This window comes from Silene latifolia, chromosome Y (genome assembly GCF_048544455.1).
Source record: "Silene latifolia isolate original U9 population chromosome Y, ASM4854445v1, whole genome shotgun sequence".
In the NCBI taxonomy this organism is placed as follows: domain Eukaryota; kingdom Viridiplantae; phylum Streptophyta; class Magnoliopsida; order Caryophyllales; family Caryophyllaceae; genus Silene; species Silene latifolia.
The window spans coordinates 292,579,669-292,598,323 of record NC_133538.1 but is presented as its reverse complement, the minus strand read 5'-3'; the positions used below and the strand labels follow the sequence as shown (position 1 = coordinate 292,598,323).

Here is an 18,655-nt window from a genome sequence, read left to right as displayed (position 1 = left end):
TTTAATATGCTAAATAAGATTTGATTTAGTGATTAAATGTTAATTTACTAAATTAGTTGAGGTTTTGCATATATTTTGAGGTAGAGGTAAATAGTTAATTATATTTACAAGAAGTTGTAAATTAAACTTTATATATTGATATAATGATTAAATATCACTTAAAAGTTAAGTGTATATTATATTGTTATTTGTATTATTTAACACTTAATTATATAAGAGATAATTAAGCATGTGACTTGTAAGTGTTTATGGGACAAATATTAAAAGTAAAAAATTGACCCATGTGAGCCATGTTAGATGGTTGAAGCATGATAATACGGGTAATGTTTTGTTTGCCATTTTCCCACTTATTCATGAACATTCTTACCCATTACTACACTCTACATTATGACATATATCTTACTTGTTGTCATGAAGATAATGATGCATTTTGAGCACAAAAAATGTCCATAAAAGGACTATATGTGCTGTTTTTTTGGTGAGATGAAGAGGACAATTGTTGTTCTTATTTTTCTCTCTAATAGTCACATGCAAACCTAAAAATAACTCATACACAATAATACACATCAAATATTACTAAAGTAGTAATATTATTAGTATTAATCAAGGGTGAGTTCCTAGTAATATCTAGTTAAAATTATTAGGAATTTTGGGGTGATCTATTGGGTGCATCTTGAAGGAGGACTCCTACTTCGGTGTCTTGGGTGCTTGGAGTGTAACACCCCCATTTACCTAGGAGCCTTTATCAAGACATTCCCAGACAAATAGGACTGTTACCATCTTGGTTTCCCGAGGTAGTGAGTCACAAAGATAAACAAACTAAAGTACTTTTTTAAAATAACCATTAAAGATCTTATTACAATTGTCAAACTGATTAAATTACATTATAATAATACAATTTGCTACGCAACGGAAATAAATATAATTACATAAACAATGTTAAGTCAAATTAAAGTGATCTAGACAATAGCTACAATGTAATACCCCGTATTTTATAATTATATATTTTATATAATACATGTGTATACTCCATCTACCGTACTACCACCCACCTTATCTTATAAAATATACCTCACCTTATCCCCTTATCACAATTCCTCATCCACACAACTTACCCAACATTTTAAACAGAGAAAGAAGAGAGAAAGAGAGAAAAGAAAAGGGAGAGAATGGAAGACCGTCTTTCGTCCCTCTGCTTAGAGATTTTAAGGTAAGACCGTCTTATAATAGTTCATATATTATTTAATTTATACTGTTAACCCGCCTCGAGCTTGACCCCCCCTAGGACCATCGTTGACTAACATGGGACAACCGTTGACCATCCTAAAATGGGTTTGACCGAGTAGATCCAGGGCTTGTATTTATTGTTTGTGTGACTCGGTTTTGGAGCTAGGTTTAACCCTCGACTCGTGGCTGACAGGCAATGGTTAAGGGGTGGTTGTGTCCTGGGTAGTGAGGGGAGTTGAGTGGTGGTCGTGGGTGGCTGAGAGAGTGGAGATAGTGTGTTCAAACCGTGGGTAAAGAGGGAGTGGCGAGTTGAGTGTTATGTAGGTGTTTGTTGTATAGTGTGTTGTTGGCGAGTTGTTGGTGTTGTGTTTGGTGGTTGGGCTCGGGTTGGTGGGGATTGTCGGCACTGGGCAGGCCGTGGCCAGGTAGGGTAGTGGTGGTACGAGTGGTGGCCATCTTGGTGGCATTTTGTGCGTGTTTGGGGTGAGTGTTTGTGTTGTGTTGGGCGGCTTTGTTGGTTGTGTTGTTGAGGGCTATGGTAGCTGCTCGCCGTGGCCCACTATGGCTAGTGGTGGTGGTCCATGGTGGCGGCAGTAGCGGGTGGCGGTGGCTGCCGTACCTATGGAGAAAGAACGAGTGTGAATGAGTCGGGTTTGAACTATGTTTAGCGAGGGAAATGAGTCAGGATTTTAATTTAATTATATTAAATTATATAATTATATTAGTAATTAGAATAATTGGTAACTATGCGTATTTATTGTATTTATTTAGGTGACGATTTTGTGAGACCGTTTTATGAGACGGATCTTGCTTATGTCGAGTAGCTAATGGAGATTTGCTAAAAGGTTGAGTACAAGTGTTGCTTGTTGAGATGATCGGGATTCGGGCCGCGCTACGGCTTTTGGAGTCGAGTACATAGCCATTAGGTGGATGATATAGTCATAGACGAGTTTCATTTCATTTATTAATTTTCTTACGTTGATGTAATCCACTAAACTTATCATTTATAATAAATGTTTCTTGATTGTATCTCCGATTCACCGCCTCGGGAAAGCGAGATGGTAACATCTCCCAATTACCTTGGCCGGGTAAGAAGGGGTGTTACAAAGTGGTATCAGAGCGACGATTTTGGAATCTAAACCAACGAACCAAAGTGAACCTAGGTGCGTCTAATAAAATGAATCCGACATGAGTACAATAGGAGGTCAGTTTTGGGTGAGTAGGATCCTTCAACTCAAAACTAGATCCTATTGTCTCGGTTGGTCACTACGTGGGTAATTATGAGTATGGGGGAACGCTGTGTGATATGTTGTGTGATTACATGTGTGCCATGTTAACTTGGCAAATTATTGCATGACGTGGTTTGGTATGTTGTCATGAGTTGTTAGATTTCATGCTCGACGTAACCCTTCATGTGGTGTATGATAATATATGATGAGTTTAATGCTATAATTGACATGTGTGTTATAACCGTGGATAGGCTTCTTGTATTATATAATGTTCATATGTGTGAGATCCCTGAAAAAATCTCCTTTTGAAAATATAAGTAAATAGGTGGAGTCGCCAGTAGGTTTTATAAAAGACATACAAAAATAAAGTTAACGGAAAAGGCCCCTTTTGATCCCTGGTATGGGGACTGATCCGTCACTCCGGTCTGAACCAAAGATTGCGGATTCGGGGGTAAAGGTACGATCAGGGAAGGTGTTAGGCACCCGGATCGCCCATCAAACTGACGGCCTCTACTATTTATTTGTAATATTATATATTTGACGAAATTAAGACGAAAAGAAGGTTAATTATACAATTTAATACAAATTATTTATAAAAACAAATTAAATAGGTTAGTAAATACAATAAAATAGAGAATTTAAATAAAAAGACAAAATATAAGAATTAAATAAAAAAAAGAAAAAACTTATTTGAATCTGGTACCCTCAGGCCTATCTGGATGTTTGACTATTAATGAATTTCGACTTTGTCGTTAATTAACGGCTCTTATGCGCTTATATGAACTGGGATGATTTATTTGAATGATTTGATTTGAAACTGGGATAGTATATTTGAGAAGGTTGATTTGAAAGAGAGTGGAATTTCCGGGTCTGGATCGACTTGTGTGTCGCTGGTTTTGTGTATATCAGATGCCCCGCCCCCCCCGTATAATCAAGCGAAAGTCCCCTTTTATAGTTAATGCCCCTTCCACTATTTGTGTTTGACCTGAAGTCCACTTGGATTTAATAGCCAAATTCCTTTGTTCGATCGCAAGACAAACATATCCCATAGCTGTCAAATTGTACACTTATTTATTTATTATTCCGTTGTCTAAATACTTAAATAGTTGTGGGCTTCCATGTCTAATAAGCTTTAGTTATCAACGGACTGATTAATAAGGTGGTTTGCCTTAATTACTTGGGCCTATTAATAAAAATGGGTGATTAATGGTAAGGTTTGGTTACAAATGGTGTGTTAAATTGGAATGAATGAGACAAATATTTATGAATGGTTTTATGCCATTTTGAGTGGTTTTCGGGAAATAAGCGTAAAGAAATTCGTAAATTATAACATCATCAATTTTCATTTAGTATTTTAATATTAGCCTCATCATCTGACTAAAGTAAGGCTAGTAGACAACTTTGAGGTGTCTACAGAAGCCCCCACTTTGACCGAGTCTGAGTAAGACGAAGGTCAAAGTAGTCCGGTCGGGACAGATAAAAGATAAGAAACGTATCTGGGCCTCTTTGTGCATCATGTCATGCAATAGTGTTGTGGCGGTCCTTTGGTAAGTGGCTCCCGCATTTTTAAGTCCAAATGGTATAACCGTATAACAATATGTTCCCCATTCAGTGAGGAATGTAGTTTTCTCCATATCTTCCTCGGCCATTTTAATTTGATTATACCCCGCGTAACCATCCATAAAAGAAAGTAGAGCGTGACTAGCCGTGTTATCCACTAAAATGTCAATATGGGGTAGTGGAAAATTGTCTTTTGGACTTGCTTTATTAAGGTCCCTATAGTCAACACACATTCGACCCTTCCGTCTTTTTGGGTCGAACAACGTTTGCCACCCACTCCGGGTAGTTAGCTACTCTTATAAAACCCGCATCTAATTGCTTTTGTATTTCCTCTTTTATTTTTAATGCCCATGCTTGATTTCATCCTTCTAAGTCTCTCGTTTTATGGGTTTTGCAGCAGATACAAAGTGGGATAATATGTTCAAGAATTTCTCTGTCTATGCCGGGCATATCTTTATAAGACCAGGCAAACACGTCGCGATATTCCGTGAGTACTTTAATCAAACTCGCTCGTTCTTCTGAGTTTAGTGACAACCCAATCTTTATTTCTTTCTTATCTTGATCAGTGCCTATGTTTATTAATTCCGTTTCCTCAATTATTGACGTTTTATTTTCCTGATGTGTTAATGCTTTTATATATCTTTTGGCAACTCATCTTCATCGGAAACTAAACAATCAGAATAAGAAATGGGAGAGGTAGGAGAACCAGACAAGTAATTGAAAGCTATTTTATTATCCTTTAAAAGAAGTACATTAAGGAGTATATCACTAGACACGGAATTTGAATTTGAACTAGAAATAACAGGGGAACTCCCCGACTCGGCATGAAAAGAAATAAGGTTAAGCCTCGACTCATATAGGACACTAGACTCGATGGAGGTATGGAAGGGTGAAAACCCCTGCTTGCTAGACTTGCTACACTCTGACTGACTCTCTGTCTCAGACTCGGTTTCAGACTCGGGTTCGGACTCAGCTTCCTCAAACATAGGCCCTTCTCCCACACTGATTTTGATACTCTTTCCATTAGTTGTAGTCCACTTCCAGGTTTTACGCCATCCATGCTCCATGTTATTGTTGCAATGGGTTGTGATTAGCTTAAAAGGGTCCAAGTTGCTGTCTTGAAGTGCCATGACAAAATGGTCTGATTGTTTTATGGGTGCCTGTCCAAAGAGTAAACCAAAAGCATTATTATTTGTTTTTGGAATCAAATCGTCGGTTGGCATTTTTAATGGGAGGAGAAGTGCCTCCTCATAAAAGTGACAGTCCTCAAATATTTCAAATCCAGGAAATTTCTGTTGTGTCTTTTCGACAAAGAATGGTTCTGGAAAGTTAAAATATGGAAAATAATCACCTTCTTTGACAAATTGTCCATTTAATGTGTGTGGATATGCACCTATTGTTTGTTTTGTAGGTCTATTGTCTCTCTTAGCAGCTTTTTCCTTCATTCCCTTTGTCAATGCTTCTCTTATTTTTTTTTTTTGGATGGGTGATATCCTAACCCAAAGAGGTCGTGTTTGGTTCTATTAAGTGAAGGGTCGGATGCCCTTTTAGGCCTCTTACCAAGTGTTGTCCCATGCATGTAGCCGCTGTTTTTCATTATTAAGTTCACAGTAGTATTCGCATAATAGGGGCTAGTTTTTTTATCAATGGGATGTGACTCGTCTTCTATGAAAGCGACCTCTTCGCTGAAACCCCATAGGTCTACGTCATCTTCACCATGGTTAACTTGCAATACTGGATTGGGTGTGATCTCAACTCTGGCAGGAGATGCATCTAGAGTGATTACTGATCCTTGAATTATCATTTTGACTTTTTGATGCAGGGATGAAGATATGGCATTAAGCTCATGAAGCCACGGCCTTCCCAAAAGAAGATTATATGTGGCAGGTATGTCGATCACCAGAAACGTGACTTTCTTTTCTATGGGTCCAGTAGTTATATTAGTTGTCAACAACCATAATATGTCTCTACGTGTGTTGTCATATGCACGAACAATCCGATTAGTCTTCTTAAAGTCTTTTTCTTCAAAGCCCAAAGCTTGGGCTGTTCTGAGTGGGCATAGGTTTACTGCCGATCCATTATCAACTAGTGAGAGAGGCACATATTTTTTGTTGCATAGTGTAGTTAGGTGGAGTGCCTTATTATGCTTTGTACCCTCTGGGGGTAAATCTTTATCGTAGAATGTGACAACAGGCGCCTCTCTGTCCGTTGGCAAATAACTGGCCAATTCAGCCGGAGTAGTTTCAGATGGGACACTCATACTTGTCAATGCATTTAGAATAGCTTGCCTGTGTTCCAGCGAATTGCATAATAGACCCCAAACTGTAATGTCAGCCTTTAGTTTCTTCAACAACTTAATGAGAGCATCATCTTCCTGTGCACTTTTGTTTTCTCCTTCTTTACTTTGCATAACCTGGGATGGGCTTGCGTCAGTAGGTTTATAGTGCCTACCTGACCGAGTTAAATGTTGTACATTGTTCTGGTCGAGTTCATTATCAGTGTCGTCTTTGCCTTCATTATCTGCCCAAATGTCATTAGATACTCTTTCTTGATCACCCCAAATATCATGAGTCATATCCGCATCTTCCCATTCGTCCTCCTCATCACTCACCCATAAACCCATAACATCATATATAAACTGAGTCTTGTCAGTATAAATAGAGTCATTAGCTGAAATGGCCAGAATGTCTCCGAGTGGATTTTTATTATTGTTTGGCTTTCGAGCTGCTTTGGGTAAAGGGATAATGCGATTATCAATTAAATTTTGGATAACATGCCTTAAGGTGAAGCAATAATCCGTATCTTGCCCTTTACCTCTGTGATATTTGCAATATTCATTTTCTCTCCATTTCGGACTTTTGTTTGTTGGATCTGGAGTGGGTCCAATAGGTTTTATATATCCTTCCTTAATTAACTGGTCCAGTGCTCGTGACAGGCTCATACCTAGATCAGTGAACTCCCTTCTTAGTTTTTATTCCACGGCATTTACTGAATCTCCCCCTTTAGAGGTTGAAGCAAAGTTTTTCTTATCTTTGTTAAAGCAACCTTTGGACTGATTTTATGCAGTAGACTCAACAACATCATCTTCTATTTGTATACCGATCTTGTTTAGCCGAGCAAATGATTCAATGCCTGCATAGCGCAGGTGTGATTTATAAGGTTCTCGCAAATTTTTCACAAAAATATCCACCTGTTCGGCTTCGGGTCTTTCAATCATTTTTGCAGCTTTATTCCTCCATCGAGCTAAGAAATCTGTAAAACCTACCTTCTCAGTTTGTTTCGTAACTTCTAAATCCTGCCTTGTGATTAACAAGTCTGCATTGCTGGAATATTGTGTCAGAAATTCTTTTTTTATGTCTTCCCAATTAGAAACACGTATAGGATCCAGGGAGAAGAACCAACTCCGGGCTACATCTTCTAGAGTGGAAGGAAAAATAGCCGAAAAAACTGATGTATCTACTTCTTTTAAGGCCATTGCTTGTACAAAGCTCCTTATGTGGTGAGCTGGATGCTCGGTCCCCTTGAATTTTGGTAGGTCAGCGGTCGTAAATTTAGGGAGTAGTTTGCCTCGCATGTTCGGTGATGCGTGTTATTTATATGATGTTTTACATCCCATTTTACACGCATTTCAGAGCTCATTCTTGTAGTTTGTGCTACATTTCTCCCTATTTCCGTCTACTTCCGTATTTTGTACATTATTGCAGAAATATGGAGACTTCAACGGGAAATCAAGCCAAATCCGTCCCCGAGTAATTTGCATTGCAAATGACGTAAAGGAATTACTTAAGGAACGAGCTTGGTGCGCAATTCAAGGCCTAAAAGACAAGTCCACATGTTTTCAGAAGTCAAGTAGCAGCTCCATTAGTCGATCGACCATCACCCTCGCCGATCGACCAATGTTCGGTTCCGTGGCTCTTGTTTTGAGGAGCGATCGATCGACCACCTTATCGATCGATCGACCGATTTGCTATTCCGGCGAGAATTTGAAGATCGAGAAAGCGCAAGCCCATGATGCTAGGTTTAGGAAATAAGATGTTACGTTATTTGCTATATAACGTAACATAAAACATTCAGTTTATCATCGAAGTTTGGATCGAAGTTTTTATCTAAGTTTCATACAAGAACTTTCACTTTATTCATTCGAGTAATTAGGGTTTGGAACATCGTTTTAGCATTGGAATTCTGTTCTTGTTCTTAATCTTTCCTCTGAAATCTCGGTATTCCTTCCGCCTAATTCCAGGTTTATTGTTTTACTTTCATCATTAGTATAGATTTGATAGTTAGTATCCCGAAAGCCAATTATCGTATTATCGCTTTTGTTATTTACTTTAAGCATGAATTCGATGAATCGTTATTAGTTTTATTGTTGTTATCACTTTCATCATGAGTAGCTAATTCTTTAGTGCTAGGATGTAGGCGATTTATGGCATAGGCGGCAATAGATTTTACACGGTACTGTCTCGCGTGTTGGTCGATCGACCGACATTGTCGGTCGATCGACCGACCTCGTTGGTTTTCCTCGTTTTAATTGAATTTAATCTTGTGTTTAACGAATCGAATGCATGCGACCAGTTAGATACCTATTTTGTGACCGACCCGTTACATCGAAAGATAGGGAAAGTTACTTGACCATCAATTAAATCGACTAAACTGTGCTAAGATCGAAAGATAGGTATAGTTTAGACCGTTAGTCACTTTTCAGACGAAAGTCGGTATTAGTGATATTAGGGACCTATAGCGAGATCGAAAGATGCTATTTGTTAAGAGTGGACCGAGAGGACCTCTTTATTTCCCGCCTTACTCGTGTTTGATTCAGACCGACTTAGTTTGTCAGCCGCCAAGCTATAAAGAACCGACCATCCTAGTACCCTTCTTTTATCTGTTTAATTCGTTTATGTAGTTTATTATCTTTGTTCACTCTTAGCTGTAGACCAATTCAATTCAACCCCCACAATAGTTACCTCGATCAACATAAATCAACTAAACTTTACAACCGCCTCCTTGTGGTTCGACACTGTTACCACTAGCCTAGGTTAGTCTTAATAGGAGATTATAAATTTTATCTTTGGTACTCACAACGACGGGTATCAAATTTTAGCGCCGTTGCCGGGGAGGCAATAGTCCTAATTTTAGTTGTTTTTATTTTTAGTCTTTCTTAGTTTAAGGGACATTCGTTCCTTAAACTTTTCTTATATTCTTTTTGTAGTTTCTTCTTATGCGCAGGTCACAGGGTGGAGAATTAGTACCATTGAACCCTGAGCTTGAAAGATCCTTGCGCGAGTTGAGACGAATATAAAGGATACTACCGACGAGAGGAAGAGCCGAGTACTCTGTCAAGCTATCACGAAACGAACTGCTCAAGATAATCCACCATCTTCGCCCGTTTCCACTTCTTCACCGAGACAGATTACTTCTCCGGAAATTCCAGTCATGGCCGAGGAAGCAAGTATAGCTAGTTATTCTGAGCCGACAGCCGATAACTTATATAAGGGGTTCGAGCTACCGGTGATGCCAGGAAGTTCGAACCAAAGCCTCCCTACATCACTATGGTTGAGAGAAACCAGTTTGGGGGAGCTGCAAATGAAGATGCGGCTAAGCATATGGAGACCTTTATTGACTCATCGTTGTTCCATACCCCCACCGGTGGCGTGACCCATGACCAGATCAAGGAGACTATGTTCATCTTCTCCCTTCGTGATGCTGCAAGGGAGTGGTATAGAGATCTGGACCGAGCCGTTCAAGGGATCACTGATTGGAATACATTGGCATTGGCGTTCTACAAGAAGTACTTCTCTGCTTCAAGGACGATCGCTATTAGAGCTCAAATCACGGGCTTTAAACAAGGGCCAGATGAGAATTTCCACGAGGCATGGGTCCGATTCAAGAAGTTGGTGCGAACCATACCGCACCATGGGTTCGAAAAATGGAGTCTGTGCAATCATTTCTACAATGGGTTGTACGACGATCAGAGGGCCATTTTGGATCTTTGCGACCAACGGGAGATTTGCTGAAAATTTGGGAGCAACCAAGGGGTGGAAGATCATTGACGATCTAGCTACCCACAAGGCCGAGTATGGGAATTCTAGAGGGAACCGAGAGGAGAGTCTGTTGAATCCTCCTCTCACATTTGCGCTTGAGGCTCTTATAGCGAGATTTGACAAGTATGAGCTAGGAGGAGCTTCCAAAGGTGGGATGTACCAAGTCAATGCTTTGTGTCGACGGTCCCTTCGTCTCGTGAAAGGTGTGGAGGTGAGGGCCATGTCTCGAAAAACGCCTAGTCCCTTTGAATCTTGTGTTGCCTTTCAACACTATAGGCAGACCAACACCTACTATGAGCCGAACACCCATCCAAACTTGAGTTAGAGGAGCCAAAATGTCCTTAACCCAACTCAAGCTCTGCCACAGCAACAACCCTATATACCCCCTCATCAAAAGCAACAACAATATCGAAACCTCCTTATGTGCCACAAAGAAGAACAATCGCAGAATTCTGAATTTTCTGAGCTTAAGAACCTGTTGCTAAAGGAGTCCCAAGCAAGAGAGGCCGGGATGAAGTTACTAGAGAGCCAAATTGCTCAACTGGCTAGCAAAAGTAACACTCGAGCTCCCGGACACTTACCTACTCAACCGGAACAAAAGGAGACCCTAAATGCCATCACTTTGAGGAGCGGGTCCACCCTTGATGGTCCTGCCATGGTCAAGGACGCTGTTGAAAAAGTTGAGCCGGAAACAAGTCAAGAGAAAGCTTCAACGAACAAATCAAAGGAAAAGACGTCGCGGGTATTTCGATCGATCGATCGATATACCTAGTCGATCGATCAAGTACGGGTTACTGAGAGCTTCGAATCAGACATCTCGATCGATCGACGAGGAGAGTGGTCGATCGACGAGATCGGCTGCGATCTTTGAAGAATTTCGTCCTTTAATGCCAAATAACCTACGAGACCACTTGTTTCGGGGTACCACGGTCCCGAAGATTTTAGGACAAGACCCGAGTCTTTGATGGGTCAGTCCCGGTCCCGAAGTTCGACCCAATGACGGTTAATGGTTCTCATTTGAGACGGTCTGAGGAGGGGTCTAGCTTCAACAAAGAGAAGGTGACGGACTTTCAGCCTAAGTCCAAGGACGCCGGCGCGCGTGAATTGGAGGAGAGGGCTAAGGCACTCCTCACAAATTATATCCGGAGAGACTCGTGCCGACGAAGGAACATGTATCTTTCAGTAAGTTTGAGAAAGTTATCCGTAGTCTGAATGTACAAGTCCCCTTCCTTGAGTTAGTTAACCAAGTGCCCGCTTATACTAAATTTATGAAACAACTGTTGTCCAAAAAGCGGTCACTTGAAACAGTGCACACTGTCGCACTCACCAAGGAGTCTTGCTCCTATCTGTCTCACACTGCGCCCCATAAGTTAGAGGATCCGGGTAGCTTTTCTGTTCCTTGCAAAATAGGTACCTTCTCAATTGAGAAGGCATTGTGTGACCTAGGGGCTAGTATAAGCGTCATGCCCTTGAGTTTAGCTAGAGGCTTAAGTTGACCCGGTTTGCTATCACGGACATGACATTCGGATGGTGACCGACTGACCGCGGTCGAGCCTATAGGAGTCCTAGAGGACATACCCGTCCAAATAGGGAAGTTTTTCTTCCTGTTGACTTTGTTGTCCTTGACATGCCCGAGGATGCCCATATACCGATCATCCTAGGAAGGCAAGTTTACGCACACCGCCGGTGCAGTGCGATTATTGACGTAGGCTCTGGAACTTTGACCTTCAAAGTTGGGAAACATTCTATCATCTTTGCCCAACCTGCTAAAAAGAAGGATCCCATGTGGCTCATTTACTTGTAACACGGTTTACGAAAAGAAATCGTACTTTGTGCTTCCTGAATTGCCTGTCCCTATCACTACTGCTGTGTTAACCCCTCCGCCCCAGATTGGGAGCAAGAAGGAGGAAGAATCTGTTGTTTTAAATAATGCAGGAGCTGGTTTGGGGAAGGAAGCGCTACAAGTTGTGCCGTAGTAAAAGAAGCCTATCATTCAAAGAGGAGGCCTTGGATGCCTAAGCTATGGGACTGATGAGGAAGTGGAAGATGAGCCAACCAATGTGAGATGCATCGACTTGGATTTCGTTGAACCCAAGGAAATCCTTGATTGGAGAGCTGACAAAGTTGATCCGTTGAGCCCTCCGACTGTCGAAGCTAAGAAGGGTGCAGCTGATGAGATGAGCACCATTGAGGCTACCTCCAGTAGCCAGAAGCCGACGAAGTGGGCCATACCGTGGTCCTTCTTGATCAACTATTAGTTGATCGATCTCGTTATAAACTTCATTTTATTTGCTTTGTTAAGACATTTTTATTGTTTTTTTTGTGTGCGCGAAAACTTCGCTTTTATTTTGTTTGCTTAGGATTTTCAAGTACTTTAGACTTTTTTCTGGATTTTGCGCAATTTTGGGCGCGTATTATTGTGTACTTGCAGGTATTTAGAGCTTGTTAGCTCAAATCATTGAGCCAACACGAAGAAATAAGACGTTGCAGCAGTGTTTTCAGTCGATCGACTGGTCTTTATGGTCGATCGACTGATCTGCAGGTTTACAGGAGCTACTGTTCACGCTCACTTGGTCGATCGACTGATCTCAGTGGTCGATCGACCGCTGCTGCTGCTGTATTTGTTCATGACCTCTCTCCTGCTATGTTTGGTCGATATGCGGACTTAAGGGAGTTTTCTACTCCTCTTTACTTTCCGTCATATTACTTATTTCTTCTGTTCTCTCATTTACGCACAATTTTACCGCTTCCAAATTGTTTTCTCAGCCTTATGCGTGGTATTTTCTGTCTTACAGGTACTTATTGGTAGCACTGCTAGCTACTGAAACCTCCTAGCTCACGCTGGTTTGGGGAGGTTTCCTCTGCTGCGCTTAAAGTCTTGTGAGTTCCATATCTTTCCTTTGTGTCTTGCTTTTTTATTTTCTCGCAAATTCCCATTTCTCTTTTCTTCACTATATGATTTTGCACAATGGGGACATTGTGCGATTTGGTTTGGAGAAGGGTTTTGCGTCGCATATTTGCTTGCATTCACATTTACATTCTGTTTTGCATTGCTTTTTCATGTCATATACAAAAATTCAAAAAAAAAAAAAAAAAATTTCAAAAATTTCAAAAAAAAAATTCCATAAAATGCACGTTTATTTTAGCATATAGGTCGAGTCGGAACGGTAGTATTTCTATGATGATTTTGCATTTGCACCTGTTTTGCCTGAGCCTTGCTAGATTAACATGTTATTAGTAGAATCGTAAATGCATATCTACGAGTTTTCGTTAAAATTATTTGCTGAACTTGAGACTTGACTTTAATAATTGGCAAACTACTTATACTTTCTGAGATTTAGAGCCCATAACTGGTGTCATTCATGACCGGTTTATTTAGGAATGTGAGTAGTACTCCTTATGAGACATGTTTCCTTAATTTCCATGAATATGAATTTGATCTACTTAATACCTGTATGCATTCGGTTTGTGGTTTGTTGACACATGTGGTAGAGGTTGCCTTTTCTCATTTTACCCATAAGCTCCACACTGCCAAAAATAGCCTTTTTGTCCCATTACTACATCCTACATTTAGCCTGTCCCTCGTCAAGCTAGTAGTCTGTGTTCTTTGGATTGTTACTCGTTTTGGTGGCTTTTGCTCTATTGAGATGATGATTGGAAAATGAAAAAAGGAAAGAAAGAAACAAAAGAAAAAGAAAGAAAAAATGAAAAAAAAATGAAAAAAAAAGAAATGAAAAAAGAGGTTCTGTACTGTTTATGCAGTCGATCGACTGCCAAATATGGTCGATCGAGTGAGATTCGAGGAAGAAGTCAATTCGCATAATTTAATCCTTATCTTTTGGCGATTTTTGCTCCCATGTTTCATTGATATCCTATGGGGAGTTTATTGATTTGATAGTTTGGAGATTGTGAGTTTTGTGCTTGCTATAGCACCGTTTCGCTTGATTATGAGCAAGAAGCTGGATGTTGCCACTTGGTTCCGTTTTGGTACTAGCTTGATCACCTGTACCTCCACTTTACCATAAAATGTTTTGCCTCTTCTTACCCATACCTCACATATCCCATATATACCTCGGCATGTGTCATTGGTCATCTGTTTGGTTGGAATGCGTATGCACGGTCGTAGAGGTCATTTTCATATTTTATTGCTGGCATGTTTTCATAGGTCGTAGTTAGGTGAGAGTCTTTACAAAAATTAATTCTTTCTATCTTACATATATATCACCTGTGCTTATTGAGTGATTTGAGCGACCCGCGAGAGTCCAATTTGATAAGTCTCTACAGTTGACGGCTCAGCAGTCTTTAACGACCTCATAATTCGTTTGCATGATTCACATTACTAATTGATTGTTGATTGTGCATTAAATTGGTTTAGGCTTAACAATTTGCATTTCGCTCTGAGATTGAACTCGTTCCATTAGGTCATTAGATCGAGTCTAGTTCTTGCTTGGGGACAAGCAAGGGTTTGGTTTGGGGAAGTTTGATGCGTGTTATTTATATGATGTTTTACATCCCATTTTACACGCATTTCAGAGCTCATTCTTGTAGTTTGTGCTACATTTCTCCCTATTTCCGTCTACTTCCGTATTTTGTACATTATTGCAGAAATATGGAGAATTCAACGGGAAATCAAGCCAAATCCGTCCCCGAGTAATTTGCATTGCAAATGACGTAAAGGAATTACTTAAGGAACGAGCTTGGTGCGCAATTCAAGGCCCAAAATACAAGTCCACATGTTTTGAGAAGTCAAGTAGCAGCTCCATTAGTCGATCGACCATCACCCTCGGTCGATCGACCAATGTTCGGTTCCGAAGCTACTTTTTCTTTGAGGAGCGATCGATCGACCACCTTATCGGTCGATCGACGACAGATTGCTATTCCGGCGAGAATTTGAAGACCGAGAAAGCGCAAGCCCATGATGCTAGGTTTAGGAAATAAGATGTTACGTTATTTGCTATATAACGTAACATAAAACATTCATTTATCATCGAAGTTTGGATCAAGTTTTTATCTAAGTTTCATACAAGAACTTTCACTTTATTCATTAGAGTAATTAGGGTTTGGAACATCTTTTTAGCATTGGAATTCTGTTCTTGTTCTTAATCTTTCCTCTGAAATCTTGGTATTCCTTCTGCCCTAATTCCAGTTTATTGTTTTACTTTCATCATTAGTATAGATTTGATAGTTAGTATCCCGAAAGCCAATTATCGTATTATCGCTGTTTGTTATTTACTTTAAGCATGAATTCAGTAATCGTTATTAGTTTTATTGTTGTTATCACTTTCATCATGAGTAGCTAATTCTTTAGTGCTAGGATGTAAGCGATTTATGGCATAGGCGGCAATAGATTTTACACGGTACTGTCTCGCGTGTTGGTCGATCGACCGACATTGTCGGTCGATCGACCGACCTCGCTGGTTTTCCTCGTTTTAATTGAATTTAATCTTGTGTTTAACGAATCGAATGCATGCGACCAGTTAGATACCTATTTTGTGACCAACCCGTTAGATCGAAAGATAGGGAAAGTTATTTGACCATCAATTAAATCGACTAAACTGTGCTAAGATCGAAAGATAGGTATAGTTTATACCGTTAGTCACTTTTCAGGACGAAAGTCAGTATTAGTGATATTAGGGACCTATAGCGAGATCGAAAGATGCTATTTGTTAAGAGTGGACCGAGAGGACCTCTTTATTTCCCGCCTTACCCGTGTTTGATTCAGACCGACTTAGTTTGCTTTGCCGAAGCTATAAAGAACCGACCATCCTAGTACCCTTCTTTTATCTGTTTAATTCGTTTATTTAGTTTATTATCTTTGTTCACTCTTAGTCAGAGACCAATTCAATTCAACCCCCACAATAGTTACCTCGGATCAACATAAATCAACTAAAGTTTACAACTGCCTCCTTGTGGTTCGACCCTGTTACCACTAGCCTAGGTTAGTCTTAATAGGAGATTATAAATTTTATCTTTGGTACTCACAACGACGGGTATCATTCGGCATGTTGCATTCAACATCGAGTAGGTCAGCATACTTAGTATTTCTTTTGATAAGTTTCTCCATGTCTTTGAGCTTTTTGGTTACGTCATCCTCACCACTACCGTCATGCTTGATTTTGTCTTCTATGGATGACAATCGGTCGGTCAAAATAGATAAAGCATTCTTAAGGTCTTTGACTGATTCTCCGAGCTACATGGTGACTGGTGGTTGGGTTACAAGTACGGCTTGCGGTATACTAATTAGTCTCCCTGTACCTTTCTCTCGTCCCCAAGCTGGAGTGACTAATAAGTTTGGGTCTTTTTTACGCCTCCCTATCCTGGATCATGACATCGTAGCTTTTAGAAAATGATTTTATTTTTTTTATAACAGGACTAGGATGGAGTAATATAGCAAAAGCACATGTAGAGTTGAAAATTTTATTTGCCTAGTGCTATGGGAGACCTAAATGCAAGTATTCAATAACCCTTTTTTTTTTTTTACATGAGCAGGTTGATGTACTAACCGGACCAGTCCTAGGGTATGCAGAGGACGACACTATATACAATGCAGGAAAACGTGGTAACAGATGTGAGTTTAACTACCTATAATGCGCGTTCTACTAATGCTTGAATGAACTAAGTGATGCATACGAGACTTAATGCAGGTATCGATGATAATTTTTTTTTTTACATTCATGATTAACAGACTCACAGACGGACAGACTGAGATGCGATAATGCTAAATGCAATATTTCAATGGTTTATGGATGAATGATGACGCAAGACTGAAATGCTGATATGATAGTAAAGTCATTGGATAGAGAAGGTCATACGACCGCGTTACAAAATTTTTTGATAGGCTCCGAAAATATAATGTTCGACTCAACCCGCAAAAATGTGCTTTCGGGGTTACCTCTGGGAAGCTTTTAGGATATGTTGTTAGTAATAGAGGCATTAAGGCTGATCCATCCAAGATCAAGGCAATTAGAAATATGCCACCACCAAAAATGGAGAAGCAAGTTCGGGCATTTTTGGGGCAGTTACAATACATTAGCCGTTTTATATCCAAGCTTACCATGGTGTGTGAACCAATTTTTAAGAAACTAAAGAAAGGGGCATCCCTTGAATGGGATGAACAATGTCAGCAAGCATTCGAAAAAGTAAAAAAATACTTAGAAAACCCACCTATCCTGGTCCCTCCAAGACCTGGACTACCACTTCTCTTATACTTGACAGTAACCGAGACATAAATGGGTGCAATGTTAGCACAAGTTCAGGATGGTCAAGAAAAAGCAATTTACTACCCGAGCAAAAATTCCGGAATACGAAACCAATTATTCTCCAATCGAGAAATCTTGTCTAGCATTAGTGTGGGCCACCAAGAAGTTAAGGCACTACATGTTGACCCACACAATTCATGTCATATCACGAATGAACCCTCTTAAGTATCTCTTTGAAAAGCCGCTTAGCGGCGAAATAGCAAGATGGACCATGATGCTTGCTGAGTTCGATCTTACATTTATGGCTCTTAAATCGATTAAGGGAAAGGCAATTTCTGATTACCTAGCTGATTTTCCCGTTTCAGAAGACAAACAGGAAGCATACGACTTCCCTGACGAGGAAATATTTGTTACTGATGACGACTATTGGCAGTTATTTTTCGATGGTGCATCCAATTAAAAGGGATATGGCATAGGGGTATTTTTGATTTCACCAGATGGGGCACATGCCCCTCTTTCAGTCAAGTTAGATTTTAGCGTCACAAATAATGAAGCAGAATATGAAGCGTGTATATTAGGACTTCGAGCGGCAGCAGCCTTGAGGATTAAAAACTTGAGAGTATACGGAGATTCGTCACTCGTTATAAATCAGATTTTGGGAAAATGGAAAGTCAAAAGCGAGGGCCTGACACTTTACCAAACGTACCTCGAAACCATTCAGAAGCATTTTGATGATCCAAAGTTCATTTATCTATCCCGAGATGAAAACCAATTTGCAGATGCTCTAGCTAAATTGGCGTCGATGATCAATATTCCAAATGAATTAGAAAATATTCCATTATGCATTGAAAGAAGAGAGGAACCAGCATACTGCATGGCCCTTGATGATACAGTAGCTGGTGATGACGCACCATGGTACACAGATGTTTTAAATCATCACTTAGGAAGAGGCTTTCCGCCAGATTCTGATGTAAGGATGCAGCGTGCTATCAAAAGGTTTGCAACACAATTTATTCTTAGTTAAGGCAAGTTATACAAGAAGTCTCAACAAGGGATATTACTCTTATGTGTGGATGGAAAGGAAGCTAAAAGAATTATGGAAGAAGTGCATAATGGTACTTGCGGACCGCACATGAACGGCCGGATGTTAGCAAAAAAGATAATGCGGATAGGATATTTTTGGTCGACACAGGAACATGATTGTACACAGTATGTTAAGAGGTGTCATAAATGCCAGATTTATGCCAATGCACAGCATATACCACCTTCATTGCTGTACAATTTGGCATCACCTTGGCCATTTTCGATATGGGGCATAGATATAATTGGCAAAATCACTCCCAAGGGAACCGGAGGACATGAATTTATATTAGTAGCAATCGACTACTTTACTAAGTGGTTT

At 40.1% G+C, this 18,655-nt stretch overlaps 1 protein-coding gene across 1 annotated transcript; it reads left to right on the top strand.

Moving 5' to 3' along the window:
- The first annotated feature begins 17,464 nt into the window (after positions 1-17,464).
- On the top strand, positions 17,465-18,277 carry LOC141630936 (uncharacterized). Its single transcript, XM_074443671.1, has 2 exons — positions 17,465-17,699; positions 17,751-18,277. Exons 1-2 carry the CDS (start codon positions 17,465-17,467, stop codon positions 18,275-18,277), a joined length of 762 nt encoding a protein of 253 aa, XP_074299772.1.
- Positions 18,278-18,655: the final 378 nt, after the last annotated feature.

Coding starts and splice junctions, on each gene's coding strand:
- LOC141630936 (XM_074443671.1), top strand. CDS start 17,465: ATGAACCCTCTTAAGTATCTCTTTGAAAAGCCGCTTAGCGGCGAAATA. Junction 17,700..17,750: donor TTGGCAGTTATTTTTCGATG/GTGCATCCAATT, acceptor TGATTTCACCAG/ATGGGGCACATGCCCCTCTT.